Source organism: Pongo abelii, chromosome 8, assembly GCF_028885655.2.
Source record: "Pongo abelii isolate AG06213 chromosome 8, NHGRI_mPonAbe1-v2.0_pri, whole genome shotgun sequence".
In the NCBI taxonomy this organism is placed as follows: domain Eukaryota; kingdom Metazoa; phylum Chordata; class Mammalia; order Primates; family Hominidae; genus Pongo; species Pongo abelii.
This window is the reverse complement of record NC_071993.2, coordinates 7,723,825-7,747,992: the sequence shown is the minus strand read 5'-3', so window position 1 is coordinate 7,747,992 and position 24,168 is coordinate 7,723,825. Positions and strand designations below refer to the sequence as shown.

At 43.4% G+C, this 24,168-nt stretch overlaps 1 protein-coding gene across 1 annotated transcript in view; it reads left to right on the top strand.

The window, feature by feature from the left end:
* Positions 1 to 2,911: 2,911 nt before the first annotated feature.
* The window catches only part of ITIH5 (inter-alpha-trypsin inhibitor heavy chain 5), a 106,256-nt gene continuing 84,999 nt past the window's right edge, over positions 2,912 to 24,168 (top strand). The window contains 2 exon segments of the mRNA NM_001131327.1: positions 2,912 to 3,113; positions 14,326 to 14,370. Of these exon segments, the coding sequence (NP_001124799.1) occupies positions 3,024 to 3,113; positions 14,326 to 14,370 (135 nt within the window). The 5' untranslated portion in view covers positions 2,912 to 3,023.

Here is a 24,168-nt window from a genome sequence, read left to right as displayed (position 1 = left end):
CTGCTTTCAACTCTTTAATCTCTTTAAGTCATGGTTGTTTTGACCATGATTTTGGACCCATCTATTGGTAGTCTCCAGAAGGAGACCAGGATGAAGGGATAACTCTCACAAGTGTGATTCGACAATTCTGGAATACTTTGGCCCATCATTCAGTTACTTGTGGGAATCATTTCCTAAAAGTGGCATGGACAGAGCAGCATCTCTGGCCCAGGAGAAACAGCTCCTGTTCATTCTTGGACTCTGAGTCCCTTGTCGCTGAGCTCTGCATCTAGGTCCTGTCCGTGAACTCCGGGGGCCTTCCCTGTGATTTGTCACTCATGGCACATGGTCCTGGTGAATGAATTGAGCTAGACATTGTGCAGGGTCTTTTCTAGCTTTGACATTTTATGTGTTCAGTAACTGGAAATTCAGCTCCTCCTGGAGGTAAAATGAGAAAAATGGAATCAAAGGACAAATGTATGTGGGGACACCTTGGCCCTTATTTATAAGGCTGATATAAATCACTGCCTTTGCTTGTTGACAGTCTTGGAAAACTTTCACTAGGTCTTATTTTTATCACATCTACCTAGATTTTAAAGATTATCATACGGATACACAGGTGTCACATAGAATACTGAACTATTACAGCTTGAAAATAATAGGAAGTTCAGAAACTCTATCAAGTCATACAGCTAGGTAGCGGTCAAGTTTGCACTATAGCGCAGCCCCACCTCCCTGGCACAGCCTGGCTCTACCCTCCACACTCATTCCTCCCATCTACTAATCTCATTCATCAAAAGGCCCCTAAGTGCTAACAATATATTTAGCACAGTGCTAGAAGTTGGGGGAGAGGCTTGTCCTCAAAGAACTGATCCAATTGGAGAAACTGGCTTTATATTAAACAAACAACACATTAGCACCACAGTCTAGGGTAGAATCAGAGGGTCCTCCCAGATGAAGAAAATAAAACTCACTTTTCTTAACATTAGACTGCTGTAAAACCCAGTTAGTATGAATTTAGAAAAAAAAAAGAGATCAGATATAAAGGCAAAAATAGTTTAATATGGGCCCTTCCAGCATTTCAAGTTAGGGATGGCAGGGAAGGAAAGACGATGGAGTCTCCGTTCTGTTGCAATCATGGGTTGAAATAACGGCCGCTGTATGGTTCCCCATTGCAAATAACCTGGCTTCGTCCAATTCAACTTCTGGTTCACAAATAGTTACTTTCCTCTCGAGGGAAAAATAACCAGCTACAGTTGTTTCTTATTGGTTGCATGCTGACTAGTGGTTAGGCTATTAAAGGATTAACTGCTGATGACAATAATTTTCCTTTCATTTATTTCACAGTAGGAAAGTGTTTGTTTTTAACCTCTTCTAATTCATTAAACAAAGAGCATTTCTACAAGAATAGATATTTTTGAGGATCTCACCACAAACTAACCTACCCACTGCTTTTATTTTTCATGTTTTTTTTTCTAGTTATGTCCATCCATATGTATTTCTACCTAATTGCAATCATACTGTTGATACCATTTGGTGATGTGATTTTCTCTTTAGATTACACTATCAACATTCTCCATGTTTCTGGAGACGTCGCGATAATTATTTAACGGCCCCATAGTATCCTACATGGAATAGTATTCTCTATTCCATAGTCCGAAGTTAGCCCCTTCCCTGTTTTTGGTCCTTAAGGTCTGTCACTCACCTCATCTATTTAGATGAAATTGTCACAGAGACATAAAAACATCCTTTGCAAGATGAAATAAACAAGCAGCCCCAATTGCAATGTGTATCACCAGATAAAAAAGACGCACTCAGCCTATAGAAGGCCAGGTGTGGACGGCTGGTGGATAAGAATTCTTCCAAGGGCAGGATGGAAGTATCACCAATAGTTTGTAACTAAGATACATACTGGCACTCACTTTCATGATTAATAACCAGAAACTCAGAAATACTACACGCTGCCAAGATACTTCCCTCGTCTCGTCTCTTTCTCCTTAGTCCAGAACATAAAGGCCGGCAGCCTTGCCAGTCCCTCCTGCGCTAGACTGCAGGTAGTATCCTTTGTCCTGCCTGCTAAGCGTCGGTGGCCAACGCAAAGGGGACGATCTGCCGGCTTCAGGCTGGCAGGTGCGGGGTGGGCTGTGTGCTGAGGGCCAGGCTGGCCTTCTCGCGTCCTCTAGCGACAGAAATTAAGCAAGTCCGCAAAGAAGCATATTGCACCTTGAGGGAGAGGAAGAAAGAGTTGCGGGGGGGTGGGGGAGGGCCCGGGAGGCAGGGAGTGTTGGCAAGAAACAGAGTAGGAGGCTCGACAGAGGAGACTGGTCCTTGGTTAGGTTCACAGCCGCAGGATGGGAGGGTGTGGGAGGGGTCCGTGGGGCCAACACAGGTGGCCCCTGCTGTGCGCGGCGAGGCAGGCTTGGAGTGCCTTCTCCCCGAACAGAGCTAGCCCGGCATTGGGGGCTGGGGAGGCGCGGCCTCTGGTGGGACTGAGGCCGGGAAGGCGGCGCCCGGGGCCGGGTGGGGGCTGGGGAGGAGGCGGGGCCTGGTGTGGGGGCGCACAGGGAGGCGGGGCCCGGGTTTAAGGGGGTGGCTGTAGGTGGGGTCCGGGAAGTTGGCCTCTGTGGGGACAGGGACAGGAGAGGTGGGGCCGGGACTGGGGAGCTGGGGGAAAATGGGGGCGTGGAGAAACGGAGCTTGGGGTTGGAGACCTGGGGAAGCTGGGTCCTGACTGGGGCCCAGGGAGGCGAGGCCCGGGCTTGGAGGGCGTCCAGGGAGGCAGGGTCTGGGAAGGTCTGGGGCGGGGAAGTGGGGTCTGGGCTGGGGGTGGGAGAGTTGGAGTCCAGGAGGGGACCGCGGGGTGGAAGGGGTCCGGGCTGGGACCGTGGGGTGGGCGGAGTCCAGGAGGGGACCGCGGAGTGGGCGGGGTCCGGGCTGGGACCGTGGGGTGGGCGGCCCCGAGAGCGTCCCGCAGTGGCCGGAGCCCTGGGCGCTGCAAAGCGTGTCCCGCCGGGTCCCTGAGCGTCCCGCGCCCTCGCCCCGCCATGCTCCTGCTGCTGGGGCTGTGCCTGGGGCTGTCCCAGTGTGTGGGGTCGCAGGAAGAGGCGCAGAGCTGGGGCCACTCTTCGGAGCAAGTAAGTGGAGCCGCGGGGAGCCGGGTCCCAGGCGCGGTCGCCCCCTTCTCTCCGCCGGCCCGGCCTCGGAGCTTCTGCCCGGGCCCCCTTCGACCGTCGCCCAGGCCCCCACCAGAGGCCCAGGGGTCCCCCTCTGTGGGTCACTCGTGGGTCACCTCTGTGTGAGCCGTGGTGCCTGATCTGGCCTGAGGCTTCCTGCAGAACTGTGCCCGGGACGTGTCCTGCGGAGCCGAGTTTTCTTCTTGGCTCCTGTTGATTGCGCAGATTTCTGTTCGTCGTTAATTTCTGAGGTAGCTCCAAAAGTTATTATAATTACAAGGTGTTTTCCTTACCACGCGTGGGGGGCAGCCTGCTGTTATCATCATTCCCAGTTGATCCAGGGAGAAAGGCAAACTGAGAGGAGTTCTAGACTCCTGGAAGCCTCAGCTTTTCCCATCTGAAAACCGGGAGAACACGACTGAAAACCGGGAGAACCTACCGGTGGTTTAGCATTTAAAGGTGGCCGGCACCGACAGCCAAAGCGTCTGAGTTCCTCGAGTTGCTGGTCTGTGCGTTTGTCAGGATTTGTGTTTCAAATGTCTTAACCTCACAGGCGAATAAAACCTGCAAATATGAAATGTCAATAAAATGATGAATAGACAGGCATTTTTGTCTTTAAAAAGTATGGAGCGGGTTCAGACAAATAGCGTTGAGAGCTAATGTGCAACATGGCCCCGTCACAAAGTAGAAGTGCTTTCCACACACATGCCATTTAAATATTTAAGCCGTTTAGCTTCCAGCGTGTTTGTGCACGATGGGAGGAAGATACAAGTAGGCAGACCTTTTCTTCCTTTTCCAGCCCCTGTTTTGAAGAGCAGTTTTGAAGACCAACTGCCTAAACATGACGACAGTTATCTTCATGCGCTCTGTCCTGTGAATGTGCTTAACAGTAAACTGGTAGTAATGATACCTCCTTCTAGCGGGGGAATAGCTAGTAAAATCCCAGGAGGCATCGTAGTGATGTTGGAAAAGTGCAGGCTTTGGAGGCAGAGACAGGCTGGGCTTTAGTTGTGTGTTCTGGGCAAGCTCTTTAATCTCTCAGAGCCTTCACTTCCTCGTTGGTCAGGGCAGGGAATGAGGCTCTTTTTGAGCAAACTTGCAAGGACTCAGCTAGTTTGTGTTAAGCACCTGGTATACAGTGGACGCTCAATAACTGGGAGATGTTTTAGTAGATGGCTGAAGGCATGGGCTTGGTGCCAGCATGTCTGGGACCACTTGATTCTTGATTCTGTCGCTTATCAGCTCTGGGACCCTGGGCAAGTGCCTTTTGGCCTTACATTCCTCTTCTGTGAAATGTGGAGAAATGATAGGGTTATGAGGACTGAATGCATTATGACACCCAAGTGCTTAAAACACTGTCAGCACTTAATGCTGGCCATGGTCTTAGACTCATGCTGCTGAAGTGCTGAGTGAAGGAATTTAGGGTAAAGATCTTGAAACTTTTTTTGGAGCGTGGAGACAGGAGAGTGTGGGATGGGCTGTAACAAAGATTCTGTGTCTGAACTAGGAAGGCTGTTTAAACTCTAACATCTACAAGTTCAAGTAGGCTTCACAGTCTCTGGACTTGCCGTCATAGAAAACATGGCTTTAACCTATTTTAGTGATTTCATGCTGTCTTCAACCCAGCACAATATTTATTTATCTTGAAAATGACTAAATCAGGAAAAAAAAACACCAAGGTATAAAGTTCTATGAACTTGCAATTTTACCTTTTATCCCTAATCCATTCTTTTTTATACTTAGTTTTCGTGATATAGGGTTTGAGAGCATAGGCTTTGGCACCAGAGTTCTGGGTTCAAATCTTGGGTCTGCACTTACTGAGGAGTTAGTTAACATTTGTGAGCCTGTATCTCTGTATGGGGATGATGCAATTACTTAGTTAGGATTTTGAAAAGTGAAACAATTAATATGCTTAAATCTTAGAACAGAACCTGGGAATGTAACGAGTGCTCTATTCTCAATCATTATGGTCTTTAAAATTGTATGTAAACTTAATTTTAAAAATGTAAGTCTATGCAAATCTTATGCAAATTTTAATATAGCTGAATATGTCTATTAACTTGCATTGCAGTTATTTGTCATTCACCTGTAATTGGAAATATACCAGTAACACCTTAGATTCAAGTTCCTTCACCTCTCACCCTCCACCCCATCTGTAGACAGTGGGTATTCAGTAACCCATAGTGGAATGACTCCTAAAAGCAATGGTTTTCACCCTTGGGGTGGAAAAAGTCACTTGGGGTGTTCATTAAACATTCAGCTTCCTGAGTCCCACTTCCATTGGTTTAGATCCATTAGGTTTGGGATGGGGTGCAGATGATTCTGATGCAGGTGGTCCATGGACCACGCTTCATTATATTATTATTATTATTAATTTTTTTTTTGAGACAGAATCTTGCTGTGTCGCCCAGGCTGGAGTGCAGTGGCGGGCTCCCTACTCTCTGCAACCTCTGGCTCCCAGGTTCAAGTGATTCTCATGCCTCAGCCTCCCAAGCAGATGGGATTACAGGTGCACTCCACCATGCCTGGCTAGTTTTTGTATTTTTGATAGAGATGGGGTTTCATCTCATTGACCAGGCTGGTCTCAAACTCCTGAGATCAAGTGATCCACCTGCTCTGGCCTCCCAAAGTGCTGGGATTACAGGCATATGCCACTGTGCCCAGCTGCACACTTTGAACAGTAATATTTTTAAAGGAGATTTTGGGAAATTAGTATTTAAAAGAAAGTACCTTGTATAAAAACTGTCTGCTACAGAGTTATCTGTTTTGTTAGCTTAAATTTGTATGGTGTCTTTAAATAGAGTTATATTCCCATTATTATCAAAGCAGTTTTAGATTGACAAACGAGTAAAAGCCACCAGTTATTGAGTATCTGTAATACCCAGTGTCTCAGGGAGTTTGCTAGGAGCTTTATGTGAAAATAATAAGAGGCAATAATGTATTCTGGTTGAGTACTCCATGTGGTGCCAGACTGCCTGGATTCAAATCTGGACCCCATCACTTACTGGCTGTGTGTACCTGGGCAAGTCACTTAACCTCTCTGGGTCCCAGTTTCATCATCTGCAATATAGAATTGTTAATAATTCCTACTGCATAGGCAGGGGTGGATCTAGGCTTTGGGAGGAGAGTAAAGTTTACATAATTTGCAGGACCCTCTTGAAGGAAAAAAGTATCAAATTGTAACTACAAAATTAGGTGCTAAAATGACTATTTATTTAGAATGATAAAGAAAGCACAACAAATTACACATTTTGACAATCTGACAGGCACCACAAATATCACGCATTTTTAGGGGCTTGCACAAGTGAGGTGTCCTGGAGCTTATGTTTTATTAGCATCTAAATAATAATTAAATTTTTATGAAAATAACACACTTCTGCTTTTATGGTTGTTCGAGGATTAAATGAGTTAATTCAGGCAAAGCATTTGCATATAGTAAACACTTAGGTAATATTAACTGCTTTTACTATTTATGCACAGCCTAGTTAAGTCTCTGACTACCACTGTAACATCTCAATGTACTTATTTGACAAAGGACAACCAAGAAGTCCTTTCTGAAAAGTGACGGCTGCAACAACCTACTATGTGCAAAGCCTGGATTGGAGTGCAGGTGTGCTGAACACCAAAGCTGGGGCTCTCAGCAAATCCTTCAAACAGCAAGCCACGTTCACTTTTATAATTTAGTTGAATTTGTTTAAATGTGATTTGTATTTGTAGCTCATGGGACATAGGTGATGTGCAATACATGCTAGTCATAATTCAAACATCTATTGTGGTGATACATTTCTAATTCCCTGAATTGGACATTTCCAGATTTTTAATTTCTTATAAATTCTCACTCAGAAGCAAATTTTTGCATTTTGGGGGAAAAAAAAACAACAAAAATAAAGACAGCTATTTTTTTTTTAACTCTTTAAAAAACGAAGCCAGTGAAAGATTTTGTAAGCTTCTGGCCATTCAATAATGTCTGCCTTATGTGCAGGGCTGGATTGTTGAAATGAGTTTGTAGGGCAGAGTGCAGAAGGAGTATGCTGTGGGAGAAATTCCAGAGATTTGGTCACTCCCAAAGCAGCCATATGCCATTTCTTGAGGGTGGAAAGGAAGGGTGGGGAAGTCCTGAGACCTGGGTGATGAGCTGTGTGTGTGACTTGGTGTTTCTAACTAGCACTTTCCCCAAGTCCTTAGATGCTCACATATAAGGAGATCTTGCTTATCATGTCATCAGCATTACTGCTGGGAATGCCAGTCGGGTGTTTCTGGATCTGAGGAACAGTAGAGTAGGTCGATTTAGGAAGATGGGGGCCAGAGGATGAAGACCTGAGCTTTTTTTAGGAGGAGGGTTCTGAACCACTCGTTATTTCCTACAAGCAACATCCAGTTCCCTGATTTTTCTTTTCTTTTCTCTCTCTCTTTTTTTTTTTTTTTTTTTTTTTTTGAGACAGTCTCACTCTGTTGCCCAGGCTGGAGTGCAGTGGTGTGATCTTGGCTCACTGCAGCCTCTGCCTCCCGGGTTCAAGCAATTCTCCTGCCTCAGCCTCCCAAGTAGCTGGGAGTACAGGCACACACCACCACACCTGGATAATTTTTGTATTTTTATAGAGACCATTTTTGTAGAGATAATTTTGTATTTTTGTTGAGACCAGCCTGTTGGACAGGCCGGTCTCGAACTCCTGATCTCAGATGATCGGCCTGCCTTGACCTCCCAAAGTGCTGAGATTACAGGCGTGAGCCACCACCCCCGGCCCCTGATATTTTATAGGTAAAGAAAATAAGCAGGGTGACTTGCCTAATGGAAGTTGCTTTTAAAAAATTTTAATCGGCCAGGCACAGTTGTTCACACCTGTAATCCCAGCAGTTTGGGAGGCTGAGATGGGCAGATAGCTTGAGCCCAGGAGTTCAAGACCAGCCTGGACAACATGGTTGAAACCCCATGTCTACTAAAAATACAAAAATTAGCTGGGCATGGTGGCGTGCACCTGTAGTCCCAGGTACTTGGGAGGCTGAGGTGGGAGGATCACCTGAGCCCAGGTAGTCAAGGCTGCAGTGAGCCGTGATCATGCCACTGCACTCCAGCCTGGGTGGTATGAGTTGAGAGTCTGCGTCAAAGAAACTTAAAAAACAATCTTTCTGGAAATCATTTGGAATTTTAGCTGGAATATAAAGTTTCTTCTTCCATTACCAAGGTGATAGGCACCCCAAATTGCAAATGGTTAATAGCTAAACAACTTGCAGCCACATTACTATCAAAGAAGAAAAATTTTGGGTGAGTGATATAGAATTACCCAAATGGGAATATTCTCAGACTAACCATTCTCAGCCCACATGATAAATGGCATCTCAGGTGACTTTCCAACATCTAGCCCTTGGTTCTGTTCCAGGTCCTATAGCAGATCTCTAAGGTAATTGGCCCTTTAGTTTCTTGGTTTTGGTTTCAGCATTTCAGAATGCCCTCAGAAGAATGGGGCCAGGTGGTGGATAAATTCCTTGTACAGATCCCTCTAGGAACTTGTGACTTCAGTCAGTTGGAGGTGTTTGGCTGAAGCTGGCCTCGGTGTAATAGCTCTTGGATCTGTTGTGGCGGCAGTCCCCAACCTTTTTAGCACCAGGGACTGGTTTTGTGGAAGACAAGTTTTCCATGGACTGGGGGTGGGAGGGATGGTTTTAGGATGAAATTGTTCCACCTAAAATCACCAGGCATTAGTAAGAATCTCATAAGGAGCACGCAACCTAGATGCCTTGCATGCACGGTTCACAATAGGGTTTGCCTCCTATGAGAATCTAGTGCCTGGTGCATTAGGAGGCAGAGCTCAGCCAGTAATGCGGGCTCGCCCATTGCTCACCTGCTGTGTGGCCCGATTCCTAACGGGCCACCAACCTGTACCTGTCCATGCCCCGGGGATGGGGATGCCTGTGTTATGGGACCTAGAGTCACAGATACAATGTTACAGCTCAAAAGGAAGACTGGAGGATATAAACCTTGCCTTTACATCTGTCTTGAAGTCAGCTGGGTCATTAAAGCATCCATACCAAAGGTGGAGTGTCTATGCTCAAGAATTAGGCTTTGTTTCTCTCCTCCTGCCTCTCGTTCTTTCCCATGGATGGACTCTCGAGATGACTCAAGTACCTATCTCTCTTCCTCCCTCAGTCATGATCTGATGCTCTGATGGATCCTAGGAAGAAAAACAGGACCCCTATCCGTCAAATTATAAACACTTAAGCAGCACTGGCAGGTTTTATTTTCCACCTATAGTTGCACTAATTGATAACGGGGTAGGTTTGGAGATTCCACACTCCACAGCTCTGATGATGTTACTAACACACGCTTGTGCTAAGGAAGCCTTTACCTCACCTTCTGTTTCCTGGTGGTGATGTTGCTGGGTCCATTTGTGTTAGAGGCAGGTGCAGATCTATGAAGTTGATTTTCTGAGGATTGTTCCTGTGTTGAACCTGATTCTCTTTAACTTTCTTCTTCCCTTTCATCCCACTCCAAGACACATCTCCACGGCTAAGCTGCAGCCCTGTCTTCTTCATAAAGCCTTTCATGGTCACTCAAGAGCATAGTGATCTCTTCATCTATTTCTTTTGTAACATATAAAACTCACTTCGTCTATTGTGCTTTTGTGAGCATATATATTTTTGAAAATTAGAGAATATGGTCCTGGGTGGCAGAGATGGTGGCTTACATTTTTCTCAATAAATGTTGTGGTCTGGACATCTTCTGTTCTGATGCTGGAGAAATAACCTCAGCTGGGTAGCACCATCTCTTAAGTCCATGATTTGGGGCCTCAAGGAAGTCAGTGGAAGCTCTAAGATGACTATTTATGGTAGTTTTGCCTGAAGCTGGGAGTCAGTTACTTTTCTGTACCCAGACTCCACCCCTAGTTTCTTAAAAGGCACTGGGAAAACACTCAAACAATAAAAAGGATCAGGAATTCCTAATTAAAAACGATGATGGTATTAACGTCATTTGCACTTCCAATCCTAGCTGGCACCAGCAATGTATGTGTACTGGGAAGTTTTGATTCTGGGTCAAGCTGAGTTGAAACTTGGACTGAAGTGTGGCCATAGTGATCCCCTGAGACATCAGATAGTCATCTCAAAAATGAAAAACCAGCTTCTCTTGTTCTCCTTGAAGCATGCTTATTTTCTTGGAAAACCTATTTTACAAAAGAGAAAACTTCAAAGAAAATACTTTAGATCAATCAGGGAACTTAATACCTGAGAGGGGCTGGGCTTTCCTTCTGACCATAGTTATTTTAAGTGGTCCCTAGGCTATTCCACAATTTAGGGAGGGAAGGGCAAGAGACGATCCTGCAGGACTGATAAAGAACTTGCGCAGGGTCCCTATGATGGCCTTCCTTTCACAGTCTCTTGTACATCTCACCTCATTTTATTTTATTTAATTAATTAATTTACTTTTAATTTTTTTTTTCTTTGAGACGGATTCTCGCATTGTTGCCCAGGCTGGAGTACAGTGGCATGATCTCGGCTCACTGCAACCTCCACCTCTGAGGTTCAAGCGATTCTCCTGCCTCAGCCTCCCGAGTAGCTGGGACTATAGGCGTCTGCCACCACGCGCAGCTAATTTTTGTCTTTTTAAAACAGAGATGAGGTTTCACCACGTTGGCCAGGTTGATTTCGAACTCCTGACCTCAGGTGATCCACTTGCCACGGCCTCCCAGAGTGCTGGGATTACAGGCATGAGCCACCGTGCCCAGCCTCACCTCATTTTAGAATTCCAAAACCGATATACTCCCAGGAAGTGTTTGGTTTGTAAACCAAGAATAAAATTTGAAGGCCCGCCAACCGACTGAATGGACTTCCTCCTCTAGTCCAGGGCCCTCTAAGTTTAACCTGAAAGACTGGTTCAGACCATCACGGGAAGTGGGGGTCTGGGAAGTGGGGGTCTGGGAAGTGGGGGTTCGACATGCCTCCTTGTACTCCTCCAGCATGAACATCAACACATATCTTAAGTCTGATAGGAAACATTTACAGTCGATGCTCTCTGAAGCCTGCTACCTGGGGGCTTCATCTGCATGATAAAATTTTGGTCTCCACAACCTCTTATTATAACCCAGAGATTCCTTTCTATTGATAATAACTCTTTCAACCAGTTGCCAATCAGAAAACTTATACATTTACGTATAACCTGGAAGCCCCCGCCACCTTCGAGATGTCCCGCCTTTCTGGACTGAACCAATGTATATCTTACATGTATTTGATTGACATCTCATGTCTCCCTAAAATGTATAAAACCAAGCAGCTGTGCTCGACACCCTGGGCATGTATTCTCGGAATCTTCTGAGGACTGTGTCATGGGCCATGGTCACTGATATTTGGATCAGAATAAATCTCTTCAAATATTTTACGGAGTTTGACTCTTTCATCGATAGGTTCTTACTTGGAGTCAGGGTGGATGTCAGCCTAAATCCTGTACTATTTTTCTCCATCCCATGTTCTATTGAATAGTAGACTCTATAATGGCTTAGAATGGCAACTTACAATGTATATATATTTTTGGGTGGGGAGATAAAGCAGGGAATGGGGTTAAAAGAGTTTCTCTTATACTTTTAGTCTTCAAAATGGAAATATCTGCATTTTGTTAAGACTTGAGGTAATACAGAAAAGTTTAAAGAACAAGATGTCAATCAAAGGTAACAGCCATTGATTAGCACTTTGATGCACATTCTGTACATAAAAACACTTACACTTACAAAAATGGGATTGTGTTACATATAGTGTTTTGTTACCTGATTTTATCACTTAAAATTGTGTCATGAACATATCTCTCAGGATAGACTAGGTTATGCTGTGGTACCCGACAATCCCCGATTCTCAATGTCTTAAACAACAAACTCTTACGTCTTGCTTATACACCTTGTCCATCTTGGGTCAGCAGTGGGGCAGCTCTGCACCTGTTGGTCACTGTGAACTTGGGCTTCATGGAGCAGCCATTACCCCAAACATTACTAACTACTGTGCTGAAGAAAAGGCAGTTCTGGGACATTGAACATTAACTTAATGCTTGGCTCAGAAGGGACTAATGTTACTTACATTCATAACTTATTGGCCAGAACTAGTCACATGACCCAGTCTACCCACAAGGACTAATCCCTCTGGCAGAGAGCTAGGAACATATTTGGAGAACAGCCTTGAAGTCCAGTAAAATGAATGTTGATTCATGTTAGTAAATGTAGGTGCAGGTCCTTATTTTCAGTAGCTGTGTGGCAATTAATCAATGTATCATAGTCTACTTAACTGAACCACATTTTGAGGGCATTTTAGGCTATTTCTAATTATGAGCAATTGTTTTAAAAGTTGCTAAGAATTTTCTTTTGTGTTCATTTTTTTTTCTATCAGTATTTTCCTCCCTTTTCTGTAAGTATAATTTATAAATTAAAAGATTGCATACTGGTGGGAATGCAGAATGTTACAGCCACTTTGGAAAACAGTTTGGCAGTATCGTAAAAAGTTAAACTTGGCTGGGCACGGTGGCTCATGCCTGTAATTCCAGCACTTGGGGAGGCAGAGGCGGGCGGATCACAAGGTCAGCAGATCCAGACCATCCTGGCCAACATGGTGAAACTCCGTCTCTACTGAAATACAAAAATAAAATTAGCTGGGCGTGGTGGTGCGTGCCTGTAGTTCCAGCTACTCAGGAAGCTAAGGCAGGGGAGTCGCTTGAACCCGGGAGGCGGAGATTGCAGTGAGCCAAAGTGGTGTCACTGCCCTCCAGCCTGGGCAAGAGAGCAAGTCTCCGTCTAAAACAAACAAACAAAGAAACAAACAAACAAAGAAGGCTGGGCCTGGTGGCTCATACCTGTAATCCCAGCACTTTGGGAGGCTGAGGCAGGCGAATCACGAGGTCAGGAGTTTGAGACCAGCCTGGCCAAAATAGTGAAACCCCATCTCTACTAAAAATACAAAAAATTCGCGGGGCGTGGTGGCAGGCACCTGTAATCCCAGCTACTCCAGAGGCTGAGGCAGGAGAATCGCTTGAACCTGGGAGGCGGAGGTTGCAGTGAGCCAAGACCATGCCACAGCACTCCAGCCTGGGCAACAGAGTGAGACTGTCTCAAAAAAAAAAAAAAAAAAGAAAAAGAAAAATAGACATGAAGTCTAGGCATATTTCTTATGTTTTTGATCTGCATTGTAAAACTGCCCTCCAGAAAGGAAGGAAAACTTATTACTCCCAGCAATAATAGTTTACACTTCTATTAGTTAATGAGATTTGCCATGAATAACATCCATATAATCAGCTAAGACCTTTAAATTAGTCCAGAGGGTCTAGTTAATTAATTATTAATGAGTTTTTTTTAAATATATCTTTTGGCTGGGCGCAGTGGCTCATGCCTATAAATCTCAGCACTTTGAGAGGCTGAGGTGAGAAGTTCGCTTGAACCCAGGAGTATGAAATCAGCCTGGAAAACATAGCGAGACCCTGTCTCTACAAAAAATACAAAAATGACCCTGACGTGGCAGCTCATGCCTGTAGTCCCAGCTGCTTGGGAGGTTGAAGTCCGGGGATGGCTTGAGCCAGGGAGTTTGAGGCTGCAGTGAGCTGTGATCGCACCACCGCACTCCAATCTGAGCAACAGAGCGAGGCCATGTCTAAAAAAAGATGATTTTATCACTTTTCTGCATCCCTCCCCTTCATGTGGAAGCATATAAAAAATCACCCAGAAAAGACACCATGAAGAAAATTCAAGATAAGTTCAGTTTTGCTTCCAGAGTTTCCTGGAGTTTTAAGTTGAATAGTGAGCCCATTGGAATTAAGACTGAATACCTTTACTTACTGTAATAGACACAGTAGCAAAGAGTTTAACTTGAGGCCCCAAATAAAATGAAACAGAATACAAATACTCTATCTTTTTGTTCTTGTCATTTCATCCATCTCCTCTTACAGACAGAAGAATGCTCAGGCAACAAGGTAGCGTGACGTTATGGGTTAAGAGTCAGCCAGATCTGACAGGGCTGAATTCCAATTCTGGCCTGGAAACAAACTCCCTGATAAAAAGTCAAACTGCTTTTCAGGATAGATAGGGCTTTTGGTGAATTTGAATAGATTTTAACCCCCTTGTATAACTCATGTGAGAATGACCTCACAATCGTATTTCATGTCTCTTCTGTTTTTTTAAAAATCACCTTTTTAACAGTCTCTTTTCTTTTCTAGGATGGACTCAGGGTCCCGAGGCAAGTCAGACTGTTGCAGAGGCTGGTAGGTATATTCATGGTGCATCTTGAAAGTCCATTCCCTCATTCTTCTATTTATTTTGAACCAGGTATCCACTTTGCTTGCAGATCCTCCAAAACATATAAAGTTGCTTGTAGAAAAATTCTGAGATGAAACAGCATAGCTGAGTCTTTTATAAGGCTTTCTTTAAGTGGATTTTTTTTTCTTTTTTCTGGAAGGAGACCTGATTATTTCAATAGGACTAAAAACACAAAGGTCTTTGCAGTTTTATTTTTTTAAAGCCTAAATATAACTTTTATTTATTTTTATGACATCCTTACCCAGGAAATAAGAGCTTTGTTGTGAAGTAAACAACTAAAGCAACCAAAGAATTGACATTTGTAGACTAAAGTATCACGTGATGAAAGTTGGACAGGCTCTCAATGCATGCTGGAGGGTAAGAGATTGGGACTTGGGCAAATGTTCAGAAACTCTAAGAGCTTATTTGAAACAACCTCAGTTCTTCCTTACTATTGTGCATGGAGTGAAATATCAAAATGTAGAGACATGCCTTTAGACTCTAGTGAGGCATTTATCCTAGCCCTCCCTGCACCTGGCTGGTGTTTGAGTGGATTCAGATTTCTTGTCATTACCAATATCACAATCATGACCATCTTTGTTCGGATTGAGATTTTGAATTAAAAAAAAATTTTTTTTGCTTGGTTTTCTCATCTCCTTTCCTTCTTCTGATCCTCCCAATCTTGCCTCCCCATACCCCAAATTAATTAGCCTAGTATTCCTTCTTTCGTGTTTTCTCCATGTTCACATAATCCTAGACAATGACATATGTACATAAACATGTCAAGAACTGTGAGGGGGCTGAGATTAAAGCTACTTACAAGCTAATAGGCTAGTCTGTTACCATTTCATGGATGCTAGCAGAAAACAGGAAACTACTGGATCAGAGATAAAGGACGATTTATTACTCACAGTAATAGCAGTAGTCAAAGCATGTGTGCCATTCCCCCAGTTCCCAGAAGGTGATAGACATGGCCAGATGCAGTTGGTTTGCATGGTGTGAAAGGAGCCCTTAACTTAGGGAATTGACTCTTTAATAATGAGCACTAAGCCTGCCTGGTCTTTGCTCCTGGAGGGAGATACTTTCTTTATTATTCTGCACATTAAGCCAACCTGTCTTCTTCCCTGAAGTGGGAACCTGTCTTCCGAGGCTGTTCACTATACATTTGTAAAGGTAGTTCCCAGCAAAGGCAGCTAGAGTCTCTGCTTGCAAATTGTGCAGAAACACCAGAGATTCATGGAGAATAGCCTCCCAGCAATACGTACATACATGCAAATTGTAAGCATACTGATAATGAGATGATGACAAGCGCCACTGAAAAATAGAATGCAGCAGGGGAACCCGAGGTGCATTTGCATACGGGAGACCTCTGATCATTGCTCTAAAACCATGGGTGCATGTGACGGCTCATGTCAACCAAATGCTTACAGAGTCTCACTCTTGTTGCTCAGGCTGAAGTGCAGTGGCGTGATCTCGGCTCACTGCAACCGAGGTTGCAGTGAAGGATCCTAGGTTGAAGAGATCCTTCTGCCTCAGCCTCCTGAGTAGCTGGGATTACAGGCATGCACCACCACACTTGGCTAATTTTTGTATTTTTTAGTAGAGATGGGGATTCACCATGTTGTCCAGGTTGGTCTCAAGCTCCTGACCTCAGGTGATCTGCCCGCCTCGGCCTCCCAGAGTTTTGGGATGACAGGCGTGAGCCATTGCACCCGGCCTTCAGTTACTCTTATAACAATTATTTGAGGCATTTTACAGATGAGAAAACAAATTCAGAGAGAGTGAGTAACTTTCCCAAGATGACACAGCTAGGAAGAGGTGGTAGAGCCAGGATTTGAGTCCAGCTCAGTGTCTGAGTCCATGCTCTTAACTAATACACCAAATGGGCCTCTCAGTTATATGTATTTAAATCTGTATTTATATTTATATGTATTATAATTTACTAAACTTTCTGTTATTGATGAACTCTCAATTTATTTCCAGATTTTTTCACCCTGTATACAATCCTTCAAAAAGCACTTTCATTTCTTCTTTTATGCAGGTGTTTTTAATTGTACGACTTATAATTCAAACTGCATATACATTTTAAATTTTGCCAGGCTCGATGGCTCATGCCTGTAATCTCAGCAGTTTGGGAGGCTGAGGGGGGTGAATCACCTGAGGTCTAGAGTTCGAGACCAGCCTGGCTAACATGGTGAAACCCCGTCTCTACTAAAAAATACAAAAATTTGCCAAGTGTGGTGATGCATGCCTGTAATCCCAGCTACTCGGGAGGCTGAGGCAGGAGGATCGCTTGAACCCAGGAGGCATAGGTTGCAGTGAGTTGAGATTGCACCACTGCACTCTAGCTTGGGCAACAGAGCAAGACTCTGTCTCAAAAACAATCTTTTTTTTTGATAGATGTCAGATTAATTTTTGAATACTATTACTCTTAACACTATCTGTGTTCATACCATGTCTATCAGCAATGATGAATACACATATTTCTGCAGCAACTGATATAATTACTCTTTTTAATTTGCCAATCTCTTACTTAGGAAGCGATATCTCCTTGTTCCTTTAACATGCATTCCCCTGCCTATGTACGAATTTGGAATTTTTTTTCTTTTATTGCTCAAACCATTCTCCATAACAAGGATTTGGACATTTAAAATTATATTTGTTAGCCATTCAGAGTCGTTCTCCTGTGAATTGCTTTTTTTTTTTTTCCAGGTCCTTTGCCCATCTTTCTATTGTGTTTTTTTATCCTCCTCATTGTCAGTGTATCAGAGACCTTTGTATGTGATAGATACCTTCTGTCTTCTAAACTGGAAGAATTTCTCTCTGAATCTATCATATATTAACTTTCTTTCTGGTATGTTTGCCACATAAAAGTGCTCAGTTCCTAAACAATAAGTAGTTTATGTTTTCCTTTCAAAGGAAAGGAAAAAGAGGCTTTGTGCACGTAGCCTCTAAGGGTACAAAGATTTTCTTGACTCCTTGGCTTAGACCATTTATATAACCTCTTAGATTTTCTTAGAAATTTCTTAGAATTTTGAAAGTCTTACTTTTACAAGGATCATAAATTTTTAACATGAACTTTATTGACCATCCAGTTGGTACTAGAATGATCTTTCCAGTGGTAGACCTGGTGCATCACTCTCTTGCGTGCATGTTTTCAGTGACTCCACATCACCCGTGGGATAAGCTCCAAGGACGTGTGCGACCCTGCGTGATGCACCTCCTGTTTGCCTCTGGAGCTCAGTTCATCCTATGAGTCTCCTTCTAGCCTGCATTCTTGCCATCTCCCTCCAGTTGTCATTCTCTGAATGTTCTGTGCTTGAATTAATGAATAGAATGTGGATGGCAACAGCTGGTACTCCCGTAACATTGCCAGGACCACAGGAATTTGTTTGATTTTATTCTGAATTAATTAGATACCCTTTTTATGAAGCTCCCTGGCATCACATACACACAAAATATTTACTCTTTGAAAAGCAGGGGGATCTTTGTGTGTGAGTTTCCATGGTGCTGAATGGATCCTGGCCTGGGTTTCCCAAGATGATTCACTGCCATCATTTAACCTCCTGACTGCAGGGTCTGTCTTGGTGTCTGCTTTGCAGCAGGTGTTCTACAGTTTGTGCTCAGGGTTTGTTTGTGTGGTAAGATACATAGACACAGAAATGACTGACGTGAAGGAGGAATTTCATACTCACAGATCCCTGGAGGCAGGGGCGGCAGCATACCATGCCAGGACACATGGGGAGGCACCAGGGTGGGTCAGGGGCAGAAGGTGCAGAGGACAGCACGTGTCTCAGAGCCTGCATTGGGGTTTTCATGGGAAGGAATGGGCAAGGCGGGGTAGTAGGTAGGCTGAGGAGGTTTAGGATTGGCTGTAGGGATGGTCCCTAGTTGTCAGGTACCCAATCCTGGGGAGATTTAGAGTAGGGGGAGTATTGGCTTGGTGCATGAGTTTTATTTATTATTATTATTATTATTATTTTGAGACAGAGTCTCACTCTGTGGCCCAGGCTGGAGTGCAGTGGTGCGATCTCGGCTCACTGCAACCTCCACCTCCTGGGTTCAAGCGAGTCTCGTGCCTCAGTCTCCCAAGCACCTGGGATTAGAGGCCTCCCGAGTACCTGGGATTACAGGCATGCATCATCGCGCCCAGCTAATTTTCGTATTTTTAGTAAAGATGGGTTTCGCCATGTTGGCCAGGCTGGTCTTAAACTCCTGACCTCAGGTGATCCGCCTGCCCTGCCCTCCCAAAGTGCTGGGATTACAGGCGTGAGCCACCGCGCCCAGCTGAGGTGCATGAGTTTGATATGGGAGATGGTTGGATGTGTGGCTCTGGATTGGTCGGTTTATATATCAAAGGTGTGCTTGCAGCAGGGTTGTCTGCTGTTCCTAGGAACAAGCCAGCCCTGGGAGGGACGGTCTTTCCAGGATCAAAGCCCCAAATGCTGGAGCATCAAGAATATAGAAAACAAGAAAATATAGTCAATACAGCAGGTAGCATGACTCTGGGCATCATACCTCATTGAGGACCAGTCATATGTGTGTCTGTGCCTGTGCCCAACTCTGTGTATCATGTTCAGGAAGTGTATAGAATGGGGCGGGGGAGGGGGAGGGTCTTTCTTATATAAAAATAAAAATGGCATTTTGTTTTCCTTCTCCTCTAAATATAATGAAACATCACTACGTAGACTGTATTAGCACAAGTAGGTGATTCAGAACCGATGCCATTTCCTGTCTACAGAGGGGTAAAATGATTTCCCCGAGGTGGTAAATCCAGCAGTCGGGGAAGTGTCTTTTTCTCCTGTTTCATTCAATAACAACATGGGCTGTATTTTTTGTTTGTTTGTTTGTTTTTGAGATGGAGTTTTGCTCTTGTCACCCAGGCTGGAGTGCAATGGCATTATCTCGGCTCACTGCAACCTCCTCTTCACGGGTTCAAGTGATTCTCCTGCCTTCGCCTCCTGAGTAGCTGGGATTATGGGCACCCATCACCACCCCTGCCTAATTTTTTGCATTTTTAGTAGAGATGGGATTTCACCATGTTGGCCAGGCTGGTCTCGAACTCCTGATCTCAGGTGATCCACCAGCTTTGACCCCCAAAGTGCTGGGCTTACAGGCATGAGCCACCACGCCCACCCTGTATTGTTTTTCTCAGAAAGGAGAAGCATTAAGGGTTAATAGAGATTTAGTGTGTGGAGTCAGCCAACTGCCACGCTCCAGCCTTCTCTCTAAAACAAAGGGGAGCAGAGTTAGATGATTTCTAAAGTTCTCTCCCACCTCCATAATGACTTCTAATGGTTGCTAAAGACTGGTTAGACTGAAAGAAAACAATGAAAGGTTAATCTTCTAGGAAGAGGCACTGTGGCCTGAGTGCTGGCAAAGGCTGTCCCAACCATTCCTCCACATTTCCAGATGGCATCTTGGGTGACTCAGGACATCCTCGGGTGGCTTGATTTTAAGTGCCTTACATGAGTCATACCCAAAGCTTGGGTCCCTTGAGCAATTAAGACACTCCCTGCCTCAAATGACTTTTCCATCTGTGTTGCCTTTGTAGGAAAAAATAATGAAGAAATTATCTTATGTCACAGGAAGATTTTTTTTTTACCACTGTTTTCCAGCGGACATCCCAAAACAAAGTTATGACTTAAATAGAAATATGGAAAGCATGTTGGATTTTTAAGAACCGTGCACTGGGAAAAAGTGAGGCCACTGTTTTATATCCTTCCTTTCATGATACATTTTCATGAGCCTCTGCCATTCAAAGGCCTCGCTTGTTTTTTAGGGTTGTCAGTTTCCTGTGTTACCTGCCTGTCCAATATTCTTCTCACAGCATGCTCTCTTTTCTAGTCATTGATCTGGGAATGCGCTGTGATTCATTTCCATTTCCATGTCTTCTGTGTTCTTAGAATGTTCTTTCTGTTCTCTTTCACCACATGTAAATACTACGTCTGTTTTAAAACCTTTTCTTACTTTTGCAGACCTCACTGATTTATCTTTCTTCTCAACACTGGAAGGTCTTATAGTCAAGGTATCTATCTAACTATCTATCTGTCTATCTATCTATCTATCTATCTATCCATCTATCCATTTACCCATTCCTATATCCCCTATCTCTTTAGACATAAAAAATTAGATTTCATATATATAATATATATATATATAGTTTTCCTCTATCTTGAGAGCTGTAGGTAAAAAAAGAACACCATGTTAAGCATTATTATGTCTCATGATCTAAATAGAAGCTCTTTCTAATGCAAAGAAGAAAAAGGAGGAGGAGGAGGGGAAGGGAAAGAAGAAGAAGGAAGGAAGAAGAAAGAAGAAGAAGGGGGAGAAGGAGGAAGAAGAAAGAAAGAAGAAGAAAGAAGAAAGAGAAGGAGAAGGAGGAGAAGGAAAAGGAGGGAGAAGGGAAGGGGAAGGGGAAGGACAACAGGAGTAAGTAGTAGTCATGGCTTCTGTTCTTCGTGTTTACAATCCCATAATCTACCAGGGCAGGGGTAAGGGTTGGTAACTGGGAGGGGGATAGACTTGTGCCTAATTGAATCTAGTAGATTCTGCACCAAGGAAACTGTAACAGAAGGGCCAGGCTGTGATATGTCAGTAACAGCAGGGGCTCCTGGGAGAATTGTAGCTGGGCAGAAGCACAAAAACTAAAATAATTTCTTGAACCTTTTTTCAGCCTGTCTCTTGGGCCCATAAACTAAGCTTCATATTCTTGATGTAATATTGTGGAAAATTCTACTAAATCTATACACTTAATTTAAGGTATAAGAAGATAGTGTAATAAACTTAATATTGTCAGGTATCTTCTAGTTTTCACATTTTAAATTTAATGAAATTATTTCTTATCTCATAAATAAGAACAAATCACCATGACATTAAAAAGAGTCTCAAGCATACCAAGTGAAGAAGATTTTGATCTATTTTAAAAATACTAGTGAGCAAGAACTATTAGCAGAAGGAGCTAAATTTTACTTGGAACACTGTGCGACTAGAGCTGTAAACTTCTGCTTATCTAAGATGTAAACTTAATACTCTCCCCCCACTTGTATTCTACTTTTATGTAAAAGAATTACATGATAAGTTGACAAGAAGAATTTTTGAAGTGTCAGAATATGACTACAGTTCAGAGAATACATTCAGTTTAATGTCCCCACATTAATGAATACACACAATAACTGAATACATTCAGTTTAATGTCTCCACATCTTCAATGTGTACAATTTAATGGACGATAACTGAGGTTCACAAGTAACTTTTGAATTAGCACCAAAGACTGAATTATATTTAGTATACCTTTGGAGTTCTATATTTTATTGGTTATCAAACGATAATCACTGCGAAAAGCCTTGAATTAGCCAAGGTGTCTCTGTGTTCTTTTTCTTTTTTTTTTTTTTGAGATGGAATCTCGCTCTGTCACCCAGGCTGGGGTGCATTGGCATGATCTCGGCTCACTGGAAGCTCTGCCTCCCAGGCTCACGCTATTCTCCTGCCTCAGCCTCCTGAGTAGCTGGGACTACAGGTGCCCACCACCATGCCTGGCTAATTTTTTGTATTTTTTTTTTTTTTTAGTAGAGACAGGGTTTCACTGTGTTAGCCAGGATGGTCTTGATCTCCTGACCTCATGATCCACCTGCTTCGGCCTCCTAAAGTGCTGGGATTACAGGCGTGAGCCACTGTGCCCGGCCACTGTGTTCTTTTTTGAAAGAGGGAGGACTGGAAGTCGGGGCTTTGGATGGCCATTGGGGATTGACTACCTTTCACCTGTGTGATCTGGCAAAGTCACACAGTAAATGACTTTGGCCTAGACTGGAAAAGTGAAGAGTTTATATTTCAGAAGCTCTTTTTCTTTACAGTTTATCTTCATAATTTAACTTTTTCCAAAAAATTTCAAGCATATTTTTAATATCCTGAAAGTTTAGTTTACAAAACGTAACAAAGTGTGTAAAGATCAGAAATGACATAGAGTTGGAAAGAACTAATAAAATAACTAAATTTCACTCACCAGCAAGTCACACTGAAGTGGGATTGCAAACTCAAATGTCTACAGAGCCTAGACAGGTGTTCAAGTTTTCTGTTGCTGCACAAAAAATTTCCACAAAATTCAGTGGCTTAGAGCAACAACCATTTTATCACATCATTTGGTGGGGAAGGATTTGGATAGAGCTCAGCTGGGTGATTCTTCTGGCCTGTGGTGTTGCTGGAGATTGCTCTGGGGTGTTCAGTTGGCAAATGGCTGGTCTGGAGGGGGCAGTTCAGCTTCCCACATGAGCTGGGCTCCTTGGCAGGAGCAGCTGGGCTCAGCTGAGTTATTCTCCATGTTTTTCCTGCCATTGTAGCAGAAAAGCAGCCATAGACAGTATGTAAATGAATGGATGTGGCTGTGTTTCAATAAAACTTTATTTACAAACAGTGTGGCCTGCCTGACATAGCTTGCCTACTTCTGCTACAGATGAATGAGAGAGCAGGGACATCTGAAAGAACTTTCCAAAAATGATGAAAAATGATTACAAATGGATGATAGATGATGAGGGAACTGGTTAACTAAAATTTAATGCATCCATAAAATGTAATACTATGCAGCTATTTTTAAAAAGGAAGGATGTAGATATTTTTTGTTCAGTGGCAGATTGCATTTTCCAAAGATGGCAGCACTTGGATGTGCCATTCCTCCCATAGAGATGGGGGTCTGTGCCCTCCGCCTTTGAAACTGAGCATGCCTTTGTGCCTGCTTTGACCAGTAGAGTATGATAGAAGTAATGCATTGTGATTTTTGAGGTCAGGGCATGACAGGGCATCTAGCTTCCACCTTGCTGTTGGGAAAGCTACCAGGTGACCAGTAAAGCCTGTGGCTACCAGGTGACCAGCCTGACTCATGTGTAGTGGCCCATGCTGTGAGTTCATCTACACTTGCCCATTTGGAAGGACTATATAGAGGGGATTGAGGGACAACATAAGATAGAGAGATGCCAGCCTTGGCTGCCTCAGCAACTCACAATTCCAGCTTCAGCAACCCTTTGTAGAGAAGCCAGACCTCCCAGCCAAGCCCTTCTAGAATTCATGACACACAGAAACCCTGAGAGAAAACATAAGGATTGCTGCTGTTTTAAACCACTGAGTTTTAGAGTGATTTGTTAAGCAGCATGAGATAGCTAAAACACAGATAAAGAAAGATGAACTAACTACATCACTAGGTGAGATTAAGCAAATTAGTACAGTATATATTTATGGAAGGATATACAAAAGTTGTCAAACATTGTCTCTGGGAAATGGAACTGTGAATCCAGGGTGGGAGGGAGACTGCTATTTTCATTTTATATTCAGCATAATTAGAAGTTTTTACCATGCGCATATGTTACTTGATAATTTTTAAAACACCAGTTTAAATTTTAAATAAAGCAGAGAATGATAAAGCTAGAATATACTGAGTTTGTAGGATTTTTTTTTAAAGCATTGATTCCTATTTACTTTCTAATGCATCTATAGAAATCAGAGCTGTGTGCAGTGGTATTTTAGATGCTTTGCAAATTCACAAGATCACAGCCATGGGGCATTCTTATACACCAGTTTAGATTTGGAGATAAAAGAATATATTTAATCATGGATAATTTAGAAAGAAAACCTGTTCCAGAAATAACACAGATCAAAGTAAACACTTCATCTCAGTTCATGGTCTTATTCACCTTGGGGTTCTTTTTTTGAAAGACAATGAGATACAAATTTTAATTAAAAAAAAAAACCCCACAGGTTGTCTGCTGTTAAGATCA